Source organism: Neltuma alba, unplaced genomic scaffold (genome assembly GCF_004799145.2).
Source record: "Neltuma alba isolate B1F8T4 unplaced genomic scaffold, ASM479914v2 tig00003859_pilon, whole genome shotgun sequence".
In the NCBI taxonomy this organism is placed as follows: Eukaryota; Viridiplantae; Streptophyta; class Magnoliopsida; order Fabales; family Fabaceae; genus Neltuma; species Neltuma alba.
The window spans coordinates 1,349-19,742 of NW_021633452.1; the positions used below are offsets into that span (position 1 = coordinate 1,349).

Sequence of the window (18,394 nt, forward strand, 5' to 3'; positions counted from 1 at the left end):
GAGAGCATTAAGAGAAGGATAGAACTAGGTTCATGTTTTCATCCGTTCACTAAAAGATACACGTGGGTGTAATATATTTTTTTATTTTATTTATTTTTTTCAGGAAAATAAAGTTTATATATTGTCTTTATTTGAAAAGGTAACCAATTATTAAATCTGATAAGATGTGCATATATATAAATATCTTTATAAACGAATCTCAATCTTTTCAAAATTATTATTACTTGCCCTGATATTTTGAATATCTCATAAGGTTCATGATATCTAAGAATAACCCTCTCTAAATATTATTTACCTATTTTAATATTAGTTAATCTATCCCTTATTACTATACACACATATACCTAAAGGATATTCTAATGGGGTATTTCATCTTACATTCATTTATAACCCTTTTTATACTTCATTATGTGCAATATTATCCTCTTTTTTTTTTTTAAGGTTAAAGGCATTCCAACTAATATTATCTATTGCTTAAGCATATACACACACTCTCTAAGTTACAATTGACTCTTTAAATCCAGGATGTTACAATTTGAGTTGACCTACCCACATGACCATTCTGTAGGACTATAAAATCATTAAGAGCTTTTGCTAAGCCTCACAAAAATGTAGTCTAGCACTTTCTCATACACCATAAGAAGGGACCAGTAATTTATTTTAGTGCTAGAAAAACTAACAAATGACTTATTCTTACCCTTTGAACCTTTTTCATAGGATTACCAATCACAAAGGTTGGATTGTTATCGCTGTCAATTTTGAATTGGTTCTAAACTTCTTTTTGTTTTTTTTCATTTGTTTCTATCATCGATAATGATATCCACTTGCATCATTGTTCATTTGGCATTTGCAATAACTCATTGACACTAAGTGTCAGTTTCACACCAAAATATTTGGTGAGAAGTTTTTAAAACAACCTAACTTTAGTTCCAACCAACTCTAGAGTAATGAACTCTTATTCACATAATATTCTATTTTTTGCGATAACCACAAAATATTTTATTTGTATCACCATAAAAGGTGGGCTTTTACTAGAGGATTTTCTAATAGAAAATTGAAAATCAATTAACATTCATGTAGTTTAGTACAATGAGAATCCACTATACATGATACCAACATTCATGGTATTCAGCAAAAATATCACTCTTCTCATGAGACTTCACATTTATATATACTTAATCGGGAAAAAGACAGAAAAATGCACCTTTAACTTCAGAAGCCCAAAAACGTCCGCTGAATTCAAGAAATCCCATTTTGGTACCATGAGACCAAATTGGGATTATTATGTGAAAGGAAAAGACCAATTGCCCTTCATTTTAAATATTATTTTTAAAATATCACAGCCCCTACTGGCCGGCCGTCACCGGACCTAGACTCCGGCGGCGGTGGTCCGGAGCTCCGGCGACCAGCCGACAATTTTTCCACGCCAGAGCTTACCGAGCTCCGTCCGTCATAATTTTTTTTTTTGAAAATTTTTACAACCTTCAATATAACGGTTAACAACTTTTGTAATGCTATTAACAACTTCAGTATAGCAATTAACAAACAGCTTTTCTGGGAAATTCAACAAACTCCGGTAACCGGAAACAATTTTTTTTGAAAATTTTTACAACATCAATATAAACCGTTAACAACTTTTGTAACGCCATTAACAACTTCAATATAGCAATTAACAACAGGTTTTCTAGGAAATTCAACAAACTCCGGCGACCGGAAACAAATTTTTTTGAAAATTTTTACAACTTCAATATAACGGTTAACAACTTTTGTAATGCTATTAACAACTTCAGTATAGCAATTAACAACAGCTTTACTGGGAAATTCAACAAACTCCGGCGACCGAAAACAATTTTTTTGAAAATTTTTACAACTTCAGTATAAACGTTAACAACTTTGGTAACCCTATTAACAACTTCAGTATAACGGTTAAACAGGTTTTTGAGTTATATAATTTTTTCAAAATAATCTGTTGTTAACCGCTATACTGAAGTTGTTAATAGGGTTACAAAAGTTATTAACCGCTATATTGAAGTTGTAAAAATTTTCAAAAAAATTATTTCCAGTCGCTGGAGTTTGTTGAATTTCCCAGAAAACTTGTTGTTAATTGCTATATTGAAGTTGTTAATAGCATTATAAAGTTGTTAACCATTATATTGAAGTTGTAAAAATTTTCAACTTCAGTATAACGTTAACAATTACGTTTTTTGAAAATTTTTACAACTCTAATATAGTTTAACAACTTAACAACTTGATATAGCAGTTAACAACAAGTTTTTCGAAAAATTCAAAAGTGGCATTTTTATAACTTCAGTAATGCTTTAACAAACTCAAAAACCTGTTGTTACCGCTATAGCCTGAAGTTGTTAATAGGGTTACAAAAGTTGTTAACCGTTATACTGACTGAGTTGTAAAAATTTTCAAAAAAAATTGTTTCCAGTCGCCGGAGGTTTGTTGAATTTCCCAAAAAAGCTGTTGTTAATGGCTATACTGAAGTTGTTAATAGCATTACAAAAGTTGTTAACCGTTATATTGAAGTTATAAAAATTTTCAAAAAAATTGTTTCCGGTCGCCGGAGTTTGTTGAATTTCCCAGAAAACCTGTTATTAATTGCTATATTGAAGTTGTTAATGGCGTTACAAAAGTTGTTAACGGTTATATTGATGTTGTAAAAATTTTCAAAAAAATTGTTCCGGTCGCCGGAGTTTGTTGAATTTCCCAAAAAAAGCTGTTGTTAATTGCTATACTGAAGTTGTTGATAGCATTACAAAGTTGTTAACCATTATATTGAAGTTGTAAAAATTTTCAAAAAAAAAAATTCCGATCGACGGAGCTCCGGTGATCGGCCGGCCAGTAGGGGCTGTGATATTTAAAAATATATTTAAAATGAAGGCAATTTGGTCTTTTCCTTTCACATATAATCCCAATTTGGTCTCATGGTACCAAAATGGGATTTCTTGAATTCAGCGGACGTTTTTGGGCTTCTGAAGTTAAAGGTGCATTTTTCTGTCTTTTTCCCTACTTATCTTTACATAAAATTTGTTGTCATAGGGATTAATACATAACCACCACAACATAATGGGTTACCATATCACAAGGAATATTGACACAATGTTTCTCAAAACCAAACTTTGGAAACATTTCTCAATATTATATACTATCACAATTCCTTTATGATCTCAACACCCATAATCATATTTAATTCATTCATACTGTCAAATTTCATTCAGCACAACACTTAAAAATATCATATCATCTATATTAAAAGTTTAGTATTCACAAATAATCATGCATATTTTTATTGAGAATGCATATCCACAAATTAAGATATCATGAAAATTGAAATGCATTTATCTGTCAACATACACAAGATAAATGATAAAATTTTCATGTCGCTAAAATAATGCTTATATGAAGCCACATAAAAATATAATAATTCACAAAATTTGTTCTCTGCAGTGAATAAAAAGCCTCCCCTCAATTATTTTTCTTTCTAAATCATAACACAAAATAACATGGCATTTATAAACTATAAACAAAGCTTATTTTATTTTTCCAATATTTTTTAAGGCACCTCACACTTTAGGCACTCCACACTTAATATTTCACAACTTTTCAATAATAATTCTAATTAAATTAGAATCTCACACATTCAATTCCCTTCCATTCTAATTAAAATAGAATTTTTCACTTAATATCCGATGATAACCCAATCAATTGTAATAAACAGAATTGCATCTCACACCCCAAGTATGAAAAATAATGATCCCCATAGTTGTCACAAAAATGCATCAATATAAGAAAATATATTGTCATCCCCAACTACCAATGATAAAAATAATTTAGTTATTACTAACTCTGATCCTTAATATAATACCTTATTTGACTTTTATTTTAGTTCTAAATATAACACTCTAATTCACTTTTCTATCATATTTATGCATTTCTTTTCAAGATAGTCCTTCTAATAATAGTAGTTCTAACTAATGCATTTGATTAATAAGGATATTTTAAGAAAAATAATACTTATTTATTACAACTAACTAACTCAACTCATTTTTTAATCTATTTAAATTAGTTAATTAACTGTTATATTTGGAACCGAAGGTAATATGATAATATAAATCTGTGAGACACCAAACCAAGGATATATTTGCACTACACCGAAACCCGCGCGTAATCACCGGATGAAACCATCAACCCATTATAAACAATTATTGAGGAGTAAAAACATTAAAGAAATAATAATAGGAGGTTCGCGATTGCTCTCATGCCATCAACCCAATCAATACATCCATTGACCCAAGCCAACAATTCCTTTCAATGGAAAGGAAATAAACGCACCGACGGACGAAAGTAAATAACAGGAGAGAACAATACTGAATAAACCCTGAACAGCGAAGCGAACAACATGGAGGGTGATAATTTTACCGGAAAAACCCCAAAATCAAATTTAAAGGTTTTTTTTAACAAAAAAAAAAAAACGGAAACGTGTGTATGTAGGATCCTTTTTCTTGCAGTGATTTTCAATGACGGAAGAATCAAGAAGGGCGAACAACATTTAAATAATTATGTGACAAAATCAAAACAAAAATTATGATTTGAAAGCCAACCGGGACAAATGTTTTCGAGACCTTGTTTTCCTGACAATAGCGCAGAACATGAAAGGGGAAAATCGGGAAGCTCTGGATAAAAGAAAACCAAAAAGGCACACACAACAAATGGATATAGAAATAATTTGGAAACCGATAAAAATAATAATCATTTCTTCAAAATACCCATGCGATAACGGACGAAAATAGAATTTTACATGGCTCATACAATAACAGTCAAGAAGATGATAATGAAACTAGTCCTAAATTAAAACCACAGTAAAGTCCAATCTCATAGGCAACCTATAACCACACTACAAAAAAATTGACTTTTGTCGCCGCTGAAAGTATAAAAGTCGCCACTGAAAGTTTTTTGTTGCCGCTGAAAAGTCGTTGCCGTAGCAACTGTGGCTGAAAACTTTCAGTGGCAACTAAAAAGGTCGCCGCTGAAAGATACTTTCAGCGGCGACTTTTACAAGTTTCGGCGGCGAAGCTGAAAGACACTTTCGGCGGCAACATTCTTGTCGCCGCTAAAAGACTTTTCAGCGGTTTCTGCGGCGACTTTTTTGTCACCGCTAAAAGTAATGCCTAAGAAGAATTGGTTTTACCAATGCCACGTCATCGTCGTCGGCCGCCACGTCATCGCCATCGGTGGCCACATCATCACCGCCAACCGCCACATCATCACTAGCCACCTCCACGTCATTACCACATCACTCCTCCTTGCCACATCATCGTCCAAATATTTCACCTTAAATGTATCTTCTTCCAGGTTCGAACTCATGACCGCCTCCTTTCGTGTCCAATCTTCTTGTCGCTGAGCCAGATTGAATTTGTTTATTAATATTGTAAAATAAATATATATTATTATATTATACTTTTAGCGGCGACACGAAAAAGTCGCCGCTGAAAATCCACTTTCAGCAGTGACACTTTTGTAGCCACTAAAAGTCTTAGTTTCAGCAGCGAACTTTCAGCGGCGACAAAAAAAGTCGCTGCTAAAGGTCCACTTTCAGCGGTGACAAAAAAAGTCGCCGCTGAAGGTCCACTTTCAGCGGCAACACTTTTGTCGCCGCTGAAAATCTTGGTTTCAAGAGCGAACTTTCAGCGGCGACTAAAAAAGTCGCTGCTGAAGGTCCACTTTTAGCGGCGACACTTTTGTCGCCGCTGAAAGTCTTGGTTTCATCAGTGACCTTTCAGCAGCAACTAAAAAAGTTACCGCTGAAAGTCTTAGTTTCAGCGGCGACTTTTTTTGTCGCCGCCGAAAGTCGTCGCCGAAAGTCTGTTTTTTTGTAGTGCTAGTTAATATATTCAGATCAGACAAAAATACAGATCGATATAGGATTCTCTTAACTTTTTCCAAAATATCATTCCTGATCAAAATAGTCAGATCACGACTGATGCATGATCTCACCAGTGAAAATCAAATAAAGGTAGGCTGGAATTAGAATTAAACCTTATCTCAATTCCCTTGTAATCAATCCCATGAATTGGAGAGCACACATTATGACGTGCTTCCCAGATCAGCGAGAAATATCTCTTAAAATTGTTAGAAAAATTTGCAAAACAACAAAATATTTGGTTCGAGTTCCTTCCAATGACACTATCCTTAAGAGATATTCCATAATCTTTCAATAATTTAGAAAGCGGCACTCCCAAAGGTTAAATAAACCCTTCCTGTAAGAGTACAGGGTAACAGAACAATAAAAAATAAATGAACTTAGCAGGACGAAAAAGGTTTTTAAGAGGATAAAGGAGCGCTTGAACACTTCAAGAATGATTACTTATACTTTGACAACCACCTTTTTATAAAACACGACGGGGTATGGGACGGGTCTAGTGGCACAAGACATTTCTTAAATAACACGTCTGTCCACAAGAAAGAAGAAGCATGTCAAAGAGGTTTCTTTCTTTGGCACCCCCACACCCAATATTTACAACACAAATCAATGGATGAGTAGAGAAAGTGACCAATTGATGGTTATAACGAGGCCAAAAGGAGGAAGGAGATTGTTTGTGCATGGACATGGAGGAAGTAAAGAAATGTGAAAAACTTGGGTTTGAGTTGGAGGACAAGCTAATGCTAGAGCTTCCCTCTTGGCTTTCCCTGTCAAGTTCCACCTCTGAAGCTAGTAGCACGGGTAAGTTTGACATTGAGATTACATCATAGGAGGTGATCCAAAATAAGCGGGATCAACGGGTTTGGTCATCATCAAAATCTTCAACATCAACAATGACACCTGGAAATTTTGAAGGCAAGTCACAAGCCACATGTATTCAACACCTAGAAATGAAAATCTCATTTGCAATTATGCCTAACTCTTGCACACTTATGCCTAGTTTCGTAGGAGGGAACTAGAGGCCAGGAATTGAAATTGGAGCTAGAACTAGGGTATATGTATTTTTGGTGGGCTGGAACCCACTTCCTCATGGAACTTTGTTCCGTCCAACCCCCCTGAAAACCAGTTCCACTTCTCACGGAACGGTGAATCTGACCATTCCCCCCCCCCCCAACCCCCCACCCAAGCCTTTGTCCCTGAAAATCGAGGACCATGATGAGGACGATGGAGGATGCGAGGAGGACGGTGGCAGATGACAGTTCTTCACAATTGATCTAGTTTTTGATGATTTTTTCCTCTTTCTCCTCTCTGATCTGCAATAAGCCGATGATCGGCAAGGGATTGTGGATGGCGAGAATGGACGATGCTACCCCTGCAAAACATGTTAGCATATCTGAGTTGACTATCAATGTTACTAATCTAATGGATTCTCCTCTTTGCTACAGATCTACGATGAGCTTGTTCTCCTCTTTGCTTGTTCTTCTTCAATATAATGTCTTCTCAATTTCGATTTCGATTTCCATTGTGCATGTTGTTTGATTTTGCTGGTTTTTTTTGTTTCTGATGCATTCTTCGCTAGTTTCTTGTTTGCTTTATTCGATTCCAATTTTCATGGTGAATGTTTCTTTGATGTTTGATTTCTTTTTCTTCAAAAAAATAATTAAATTCTGGTTTTGATTTCTTATGCCGGGATTTGATTCTTGTTTCTGTTTGATTTCTTGTAATCATCTTCCTCCATGGCTAAAGCTAGAGCTTGATGTTGATTGCCATTGGTGGCTGTGGCTGTTCTGGGTAGAGGCCACATTTTTTTTTTTGACGAAGGGTTTATTTGTCATTTCATATTTAAAATAACATGTTAATTAAAAAAAATTATATCACACTTTCGTAGCCATATCAAATACACTTTTAAACCCTCTTCTACTTTTATCTCTATTTCCACTTCTAGTTTTACTTTCATCAAAATCTCTTCCACGTACCAAATAGGGTATTAGATGATAATGTAAAGCCGACTAGTAAAAAGTAACATAGATTTCTTAAATCAATGGCAGAGACATTTTTACACTCTTATAGGATTTTTATGGTCATTTTTGGACTCAAATAAATATTGCAATTACTTTAAGAATATATTTGCACCTTAACACTTTTTTATATGGCATGTATTCTTGAATACATTAATATATTTTTTTTATAACAATTTGAGAATATACCTTAGCTTGAAATGTACTAACTATTTGCATTAGAGAATTTAACAATCAATTTACAATGATCCTGTTGGGTTTTCTAATTATGTCATATCACAATCACAGTCATATTTTTCATATTCACAAACTAAATGAAAGAATCATAATCTAATGAAATTTACTTTCTACATAAAATAGAGCACAGCTAATCCACACTAGTAAATCTTTTATCGTCCAATTAATTAAATTTTCTGTCAAATATTATAAGCTTAAAGTAAAGTTTAAATATACATACTTAACAATACGAGAAGAGAATTTCAGTTAGAATGGAATTAATTTTAGTGTGGTCCCTTCTCTTGTTTTAGGAAAATTTTGTGTATATATGTTCCAAGGATCTTTACTGAAAATAAAAAGTAAAGCGCCGTATGCATAATTATATTTCTTTTTGAAGGAAAAAAAAGAAAAGAAAAACCTCTCGCCGACATGTCAAGGGTTACTGAGCATTATACCCAAAAACACTAGTATTTGTATAAATAAAAAAGATTAACTTATGTTTTTTTTTTTTTGGTAAATAAGACAGATCAATTGAAAGTGATTCAGGTTCAGCTGCGATTCACATGTCGCATATATCAACCAAATTTTTAAATTTACAAATTAATTGAAAAAATGATAAAAATTTGGTTTCTATCAAGTGAAAAACTCCATTTACAGTACACATGACAATGATACCTCTCGATCCATTGCTAGAAGTAACAAGACTAATAGAACTTTTAACAGTTATTACAAGTAATAATTGAGAGAATCAAAATCTAAACATCATTCGTCGGCTACAAACGAATCCATTAACAACCACTTTGATCGAATTCATAACTAAACTAACAGAACTTCCAATGGTGATTGCATGAAACGCAGGTAACATATGTAGTCATAGGTTCATCAGCACTCCGAGTCTGCATCTGGTGAAAGATGCTCTCTCTCTTCCCACATTTCCCACACTTGAACTGATCAGTTGTGGCTTTTGGTTTCTGTCCACGCTCACACTCAAACAAAGCTTTCCTTTTGATCGTCTCGTTCTCCTTCTTCCTCTTGTCACTAGCCATTTCTGCTGTTTTCATTGATGGTTTTTTTATGGGGGAATGAACACTGAAAAAAAAAAGACAGAGAGATGCAAGGCCTACGAGAGTGAAACTGTAGAGAAGCAAAACTGATTATATTCGCCAAATTCTGATGCGTACAATACTGAATTTATAACATATTCAGTTACAGCAAATTGAAATAAATGATAATTAAAAAACAGAGGAAAATAACCACTAACATCATGGATTCCTATTTTATCGGTGCCCACTTCTTACTCCTCAAGCTTCGGCAGATATTTCTGTAACTAACTTTTGAATCAGTCTTCCAATACTCCCCCTTGATTCAAAGTCGCACACACCAAGCAGATTTCTGAGATACATGTGTCTTTTACCAGATAGTGCCTTAGTGAAGATATCTGACACTTGACTTTCAGTGTTGCAAAACTTCAGGACAATTTCTCCCTTGGCCACTAATTCCCTAATAAAATGATGCCTTAGCTCTATATGCTTTGTTCTTCCGTGAAATGCTGGATTTTTTGCCATGATAATAGTTGATTTATTATCACAATAGAGCTTAGTTCCTTCAAGTTGCTTCTGTTGTGCATCTTCTAGTACTCTTCTAAGCCAAATACATTGACAAGCTGCTGCAGTAGCTGCAATGTACTCAGCCTCTGCCGTTGACAGTGCAACAGTGGCTTGTTTCTTGGACATCCATGTGATTGCTCCTGTCCCCAAGCCAAATACATTACCAGAAGTACTTTTTCGGTCATCTAGAGAGCTTGCCCAGTCACTATCAGTGAACCCAACCAGTTTGAATTGATCTGAATGAGTGTACCAGATTCCATAATTCAATGTACCAGCAATGTACCTTAGAATTCTCTTAGCTGCACCATAATGCTTCATTGAAGGATTACTCATATACCTTGACATTGCACCTACCGAAAATGAGATATCTGGCCTTGTGTGTGTCAGGTATATCAAACCCCCAACCAGACTTCTATATTGGTTTGGATTTGCTTTTGGAGCTCCATCATCTTCTTGTAACTTCTGCTTAACATTCATGGGAGTAACCTTTTTCTTGCAATCTGACATGCTAAACCGTTTCAACAAATCAGCAGCATATTTCTTTTGGCACACAAAAATTCCAGCTTCATCTTGCACAATTTCTAACCCCAAATAGTAATGCAGCAAGCCTAGATCAATCATCTCAAACTTGCTCATCATATTGGCTTTAAATTCTTCTAACAGTGAAGTACTTGAGCTCATATATATTATATCATCAACATACAAACAGACTATAATGAAATCTGATGTACCTTGCCTTTTTACATACAGCGTAGGCTCATTTTCACTTCTGAAAAATTTGTTCTGCTGGAAATAAGCATCAACTTTGCTGTACCATGCTCGGGGGGCTTGTTTTAAGCCATAGAGAGCCTTCTTCAGCTTGTAGACTTTCTCTTCTTCTCCCTGAATCACAAAACCTTCTGGTTGCTCTACATAAACATCTTCTTCTAGTTCTCCATTCAGAAACGCTGACTTGACATCAAGTTGATATACTTTCCATTTGAGCTGAGCTGCCACTGCTAGAAGTAATCTAACAGTTTCGAATCGTGCCACCGGTGAAAATGTCTCCTCATAGTCTATCCCTTGTTGTTGAGAGTAACCTTTTGCCACTAGCCGTGCTTTATGCTTCTGAATACTTCCATCAGCATTAAGCTTTGTCTTGAAGATCCATTTTAAGCCTACAACATTTTTTCTTCGGCAAATCAATCAACTCCCATGTTGCATTTTTTCTATGGCATTGAGCTCTTCTCTCATAGCTTTCTGCCATAATTCTCTTTCAGCAGCTTCATCATATGTTGTAGGGTCTGGTGCCATTAATGCAAACTGATCATTTTCATATATCTCCCTCAATGATCTGAATTTTCTGGGTGGCGTCTCATCAGAAGACTCACTGGCAGAACTTGAGCTCCTTCTTGATGGTGTTGTTGCTGGACTACTGACTGGAGTAGGTGCATTGACTGAAGTAGAAATTGTTTCCTCCATTAATGGTATTTGCATTTGATTTTTGTTGCTATCTGAGCTATTCTCACTCCAATTCCAGCCTGCATCTTCATTAAACAACACATTTCTACTAATAACAATCTTCTCAGCTATAGGGTCATACAACTTATATGCCTTAGACTCAGTACAGTAGCCAATAAAAATACATTTTCGTGATTTCCCATCAAGTTTATGACGACTTTGGGAATTTACAAAGACATATGCAATACACCCAAATATTCTTAAATGGCTTACAGTAGGTTTTCTCCCTTTCCATGCTTCATAGGGAGTGCTATCTTGTACTGCTTTTGTTGGGGAGAGATTCAGCAAGTACACGGCTGTAGCTACAGCTTCTGCCCAAAAGGTGTTTGGCAACCCTTTCTCTTTTAGCAAGCACCTCGCCATTTCCACCACTGTTCTATTTTTACGTTCTGCTACACCGTTTTGTTCTGGTGTGTAAGGTGCTGTGAGCTCATGCTTTATGCCATTTTCTTCACAAAATCGGTTGAAATCTGATGAGGTAAACTCTCCTCCTCTGTCTGTACGAAGTACTTTGATATTTGCATCACTCTGCTTTTCAACCATTGCCTTAAATTTCCTAAACATCCCAAATGTTTCTGATTTGGATTTTAGGAAATATACCCAATTCATCCTGCTGAAATCATCAATAAAGAGCAAAAAATAATAACTCCCACCTAAGGATTTAGTATCCATAGGGCCACACAGATCTGAATGAACAAGCTCTAGACATTTTGTTGCTCTCCATGCCTTTGCTACAGGAAATGACTTCCTTGATTGCTTACCATAAGCACAATTCTCACATATATTAATTGCAGAAATTTTTGGCAAGCCATAAACCATACCTCTTTTCTCGAGAAGTTGCAGCCCATTGATGTTTAGGTGGCCATAGCGTGAATGCCACACCTCAGAAACGTGTTTCTCACCAGCCACTAGAGCATAACCTTGCATAGCTTTAACATCAAATGGGAACATTCTGTTTTTGGTCATTGGTATCCTTGCAATTACTTGATTAGTTGCCTTGTGTGTTATAACACATTCTCTATTGTCAAATAAAACTGAATATCCACTCTCCATTATCTGCCCTACGCTCAGCAGATTGTGTGCTAAATTATTAACAAGCTGAACATTCTCCAAGAGCTTAGTTTTACCTGAAGTAGTGTTGATTGCTACTGTTCCTTTTCCTTCAACTCTCATCTCCTTGTCATCACCCAGCTTCACTGTCTTCTTTTGGGTTTCATCAAGATCAGTGAAGAAAGACTTCTTCCCTGTCATGTGATTTGAGCAGCCACTGTCCACAAACCAAACTTCACCTTCTGCATTTGGTTGATCAGCATATGCCATGAACAGCTTGTCTTCACTATCAGCTGCTTCTGCAAAATTTGCCTGTTTGTCTTTGAACCAGCACTCAGCTTTCATGTGCCCATATTTCTTGCAATTATGGCACTGAATATTCCTTTTATCTTTGTAATCAGATCTGCCTCCACCTCTGCCACGGTTGGAATTCTTCCCTCTAAATCCTCCTCTGCCTCTTCCTCTACCAGCACGATTTTCAGTTTCTCCCTTTGCTTGAAAAGCTTTCTCTTCTGTCATCTCTCCTTTTCTGTTAATTCTTGCTTCATGAGACTGCAAAGAACCCATCAGCTCATCAAATGTATAAGCTGATAAATCCTTTGATTCTTCAATGGCTGCAACTACATGATCAAATTTAGGAGGTAAACTTCTCAATACATGTGTTACCACTGTTTTTTCTGACACCTCTTCTCCAAATGATCGCATCTGGTTCACAACTGCTGCTATCTTTGTCATAAAGTCCTGCACAACCTCTTCACTCTTCATGCGCAGGTTCTGAAATTCACGATGGAGAGTTTGCAACTTTACTCTTACCACCGTAGAAGAGCCATGGAATGCAACCCACAAGGTTGACCATGCTTCCTTTGCTGTTTTAGCAGCTGCAATCTTGGAGAAGATGGAATCATCCACTGCCTGCTGAATAAAAAACAGTGCCTTTGAGTCCTTCCTCTTGTTTTCTCTGACTCTGGCCTCCTCTTCATTCTCATCATATCCATTTTCCACCAAATCCCACAGCTCTTGGGATTTAAACAGAGTTCTCATTTTAATGCTCCAGAACTCATAATTTTCTCCTTTGAAAATGGGCATGGAAGGTTGAGAAATACTCACTGCACCATTGTTACTGACTGCCATCACGCCCTACTCAGACCGACTCAGCTCTGATACCAAACTGATGGTTTTTTTATGGGGGAATGAACACTGAAAAAAAAAAAAGACACAGAGAGATGCAAGGCCTACGAGAGTGAAACTGTAGAGAAGCAAAACTGATTATATTCGCCAAATTCTGATGCGTACAATACTGAATTTATAACATATTCAGTTACAGCAAATTGAAATAAATGATAATTAAAAAACAGAGGAAAATAACCACTAACATCATGGATTCCTATTTTATCGGTGCCCACTTCTTACTCCTCAAGCTTCGGTAGATATTTCTGTAACTAACTTTTGAATCAGTCTTCCAATATTCATGTCCCCGAGCCGCTCCGGCGAGTATTCTCCGACCAGAACTCTTCTTCGGAAATCTGGGTTTTTCGGATCCTTGACGTTAAACATCAAGGACCTGTACTTGATCTTCCGAGCTCCATTAAGATGGCCCCAGTTCCGAAATAGCATAGACTCCACTGCAACAGAAACTCTAATAGGGTCACAAGTTTTAACTTGATCCTTGATTGCTTCATCAGCCTCCCCTGAAACCCTAGAGAATGCCTCATGAAGAATTTCCCTCATTTTGTCTCGCTTTTCATCGTTAGTTTTAATCATATTTTCCTGCTTTAAAGGAGAATCAGGGCTTGATGAGGATCCCTTCTTTAGGATTCCAGAAACTTGCTTCTCCTCATTCTTGGCTATGTTTGCGACAGAAACAGTTTTCTCGCTTGTAACCACATTGCAATCTTTTTCCTTTACATTTTCGGAGGTTGATGGCTCAATATTCCTATCAGTTTTCTCAGCCTTGGCAATGTCCACGACAGTCTTCTTAAGTTTAAGCCTTTTCACACGAGTCTTCCCAACCTTCTCAACTTCAACATTTTCTGCAGAAACAGTGCCGTTAGAATCTGCTTGTTCGGAGCTTGGTGTTCCATTCCCATCAGTTTTCTCAGGCTTTAGAACCTTCTAATTAACTTTTTCTTCGTCATTTTTGCTTATTTCCTTTATGATTATGACTTTCCATGTACCTATAAGGTCCATAGCGAAAGCCCGGATCTTCTTTCTGGGATGCTTTTTTAGAACTCTTAGATGTTTACCCACTTGGGTTGACGTCAGAATTTGATAATTGACGGGAAATTTCTTGAGCAGCTTCAACACATCAAGGCATCGATTTTCTTCGACTTCGCCGGTGGCTGAGGTCGCTGCCGCGTTTGCCGCCTTCGTCACTGCTTCATATAGTTGGATCAATTCTTTCTCCATCGTAGAATCCTAAAAGGGAATTTCAACTCCTTGTTAACTTTTCAATATATGAAAGTTATGTGAACATCCGTGAAGTTTTAAGGCTCGATCAATTTGGACTCCTTATCAAGGCTTGTATCTTAAACAAAAATCTAAGTTTGATTATGATGATTTATAGATATTATTTAAATTATTCTTATAAGTTAAATATTATTTATTAAAATATTTCTCGATCACCTTTTTCCTATGATAAGGGGATATATGGATTCTTGTATTTTGATTTGGCAAAGATGGAACTAGATTTTTTTTCCTAAATAAACGAAGAGATAAATTTTAGATATAAAGATATATTAATCATTGAAGACTATCCTATACATAAAACACAGTTAACATTTGTTCGTTTTAATAGTAATTAGATTATTCATTCTTTATCTAAATATTTAATCTGCTACATATAATCTCAACCAGCTTTTGGTTTTACTAGACTTTCATAGACGTATGCTTTTGAGAGATATATCTGAGCCATAAATATGTAACTAGCAATCATCAAATTTGAATGATAAGTACTTTAATATGTAATAAATAATTTTTAAATCGTACTTCACAAATTTAATAAATGATTAAAAATAAATAAATTAAATTACCTTACTAATTCAAAATAATATGTTTAAAATCACATCTGCCTTTCATATTGAAGACCAAATATATGGCAAATGAACGACATGGCTTGTTATTTTTAAATAACATCGTTATAAAATTTTGGTTATATGGTATTACTGGATTAATTAAATTTTAAACATGCTATGTATATCATCAAGAACTACTTCTCATTGATCCCAAGTCATAATAAATTACTGGTGAAAAGATCAAAATGAAATTGAAATCTATATAATATAAACTTAAATATTTTCTAAACCTTGTACCTTGGTATTTCCTTTTCCGGAGTTTGATGTCCCATTCCAATGAGTTTTCTCAAGGTTTACTTTCTTTTTTGGGCTTATTCCCTTGATGATTATGGCTTTCCATATCTCTACTATGTCCATAGCGAAGGTCTGGATCTTCTTTCTGGGATGCTTTGTTAGAACTCTTAGATGTTTACCTACCTGAGTTGCTACTAGAATTTCATAATTGACAGGAAATTTCTTGGGCATCTTGAACGCATCAAGGCATTGGCTTTCTTCGACCTCGCAGGCGGTTGAAGCCGCCGCTGCGTCTGCCGCCTTCTTCACTGCTCCAAACAGTTGAATCAATTCTTTCTCCATCGTACAACTGTAAAAGAGAATTTTTGACTTCTTATTGACTAATTTTTCTATATGAAGACTATATAGAGATCACTGAACTTATTTATAAGCCTCTGTCAATTTTGATTTATCAGGTTGCTATCTAAAACAAAATAATTCTAAGATATCTAAATTTGATTCGGATGATTTATAGATTTAATTTTGATTATTATTTTAGTTTCTATAGTATTTATTAAAATGTTTCTTAATGACCTTTTTTAATGAAAGGGGACATATGGTTTCTTGTATTTGGTTTTTGCAAAGAATATTTTATAGATAAGGGGCTTTATTATTTATCAAATTTTTCTTTGCCAGACAAAATATTATTTCTTCTCCTAAATGAATAATTTTCGGATTTAAAGATATTCATCATTGAAGACAATCACATGCATATAAGATATAGTTAATGTTTTTGAATTTTTAAGAAATTTTCGGATTTCATAAAATTATGATTAATGAATGTAAACAATTTTGTTCCTCACTGGACATTTGCACGTTTTAATGTTAATTAGATTAGATTTTCTATTTATCTAAATATTTTTTATAAAATGTTAACATTTTTTTTTTTTGGGTTTCATTAGACATTCATATGCGTATCGATTTAAAAGGTATGAGCGATAAATTTATAAAATATATTATGATAAATCTTATTTATCAATTTACTTTTTATCATGCTAAATCTTTAATTTATCTTTTAATAGTTTGTTTAACATTTAAATAATTTTCTGTTTAATAATTTTAAAACATTAACAACCTAATCAACTTTTCAACATATGTACGTTTAACTATACATATGCAGGTCTATATTAATTTATATTCTTGTAATATAATTGACAATAAATACATATACAGGTCTATAATAATTTATATTCATATAATATAATTGAAAATAGTAAATACATATATATATATATATGAGCTTGAAATATGTTTTCCACACATGTATGTATTTAAAAGGGAAAATTGCAAATAAAGATCCTCTAATATATAAAATAGCAATTAGGGACCCTGAATTTGAAAAATAGCTTCAGAGGACTTGGTCCCAAATTGCAAATATGAAATGCTGGTAGAATGTCCAAAATGCCCTTCTGTTTTTTCTCTTTCTTCATCTCCAGATCTTCTTCCCTTTCGTTCTTTTTTTCCTCTCTTTCTTCATTCTTCTCTTTCATAATAGGAAGGAATCATTCTCAATATCCATCTCTCAATTTCTTTTGCCGTCTCCATTTTCATCTACTCCATCCTCACAAACCCACCTTCTAAAACTTTAATTGCATTCACCATCTCTCTCCCTAGATTCCTCTATCTTTATCTCTCTCTCAACCTAGAAGTTGCTTTTCGCTGAAAACAAAAACCCAATGTCCATTCAATGCTTCTCGTAACTTTGATTATGAGCTGTAGGCAGTAACTAAAGGACATGATTCCTTCACTCGATCGCGAGTAATAGTACGCCACCTAATGATATTAGGAACTAGGATACATCCTCACAAACCCACCTTCTATGGATAGCTGAGAAGTAGGAACTATTATATAAGATGAACTAATGATATTTATTCCGAATGGAAAATATACGCCATCTATTTACTATTTGAATGTAAATTGATTGGGAGCAACATTGTGATGAAATAAGAAGGGAGATTAGTCTTGATATCATTTTGATTCTCATTATAACTTTGTGCCCACCATATGGATGCTCCGGATTGAACCTCAATCTTCACAACATATATATAGTAACATTGTAGAGCTATTTAAATTCTCATTTCAACAAAGAAATTTAAAATTATATGAAAACCTTATTGAAACTTGTCATTGGCCTTACTTAACTTTTCATTGGCCTAACTGAACTTGTCATGAATCCTATATCAGAAGTGCTTGCTGTCAAAGAAATCTACAAATTCTCATTTCAACAGAGAAATTTAAAATTGTATGAAACCTCAGCGGAACTTGTCATTGGCCTTACTTAATTTGTCATTGGCCTAACTGAACTTGTTATGAATCCTATATGAGAAGTGCTTGCTGTCAAAGAAACCTGCAAATTCTCATTTCAACAGAGAAATTAATATTGTATGAAAATCTTATCGGAACTTGTCATTGGCCTAACTAAACTTGTCATGAATCCTACATCAGAAGTGCTTGCTGTCAAAGAAATCTGCAAATTCTCCTTTCAACAAAACAATTTAAAATTATTTGAAAACCTTATCGGAACTTGTCATTGGCCTTACTTAACTTGTCATTGGCCTAACTAAACTCGTCATGAATCCTATATCAGAAGTGCTTGCTGTCAAAGAAATCTGCAAATTCTCATTTCAACAGAACAATTTAAGATTGTATGAAAATCTTATCGGAACTTGTCATTGGCCTTACTTAACTTGTCATTGGCCTAACTAAACTTGTTATGAATCATATATCAAA

At 34.8% G+C, this 18,394-nt stretch overlaps 1 protein-coding gene across 1 annotated transcript; it reads right to left on the bottom strand.

Moving 5' to 3' along the window:
• Positions 1 to 8,984: 8,984 nt before the first annotated feature.
• On the bottom strand, positions 8,985 to 15,967 carry LOC114742682 (transcription elongation factor TFIIS-like). Its single transcript, XM_028930910.1, has 4 exons — positions 15,629 to 15,967; positions 14,568 to 14,735; positions 13,796 to 14,429; positions 8,985 to 9,229 (listed from the first exon to the last, which is right to left on the bottom strand). Exons 1-4 carry the CDS (start codon positions 15,965 to 15,967, stop codon positions 8,985 to 8,987), a joined length of 1,386 nt encoding a protein of 461 aa, XP_028786743.1.
• Positions 15,968 to 18,394: the final 2,427 nt, after the last annotated feature.

Coding starts and splice junctions, on each gene's coding strand:
- LOC114742682 (XM_028930910.1), bottom strand. CDS start 15,967: ATGGAGAAAGAATTGATTCAACTGTTTGGAGCAGTGAAGAAGGCGGCA. Junction 14,736..15,628: donor CCGGAAAAGGAAATACCAAG/GTACAAGGTTTA, acceptor ATTCCCTTTTAG/GATTCTACGATGGAGAAAGA. Junction 9,230..13,795: donor ATACTCGCCGGAGCGGCTCG/GGGACATGAATA, acceptor CCATAAAAAAAC/CATCAATGAAAACAGCAGAA.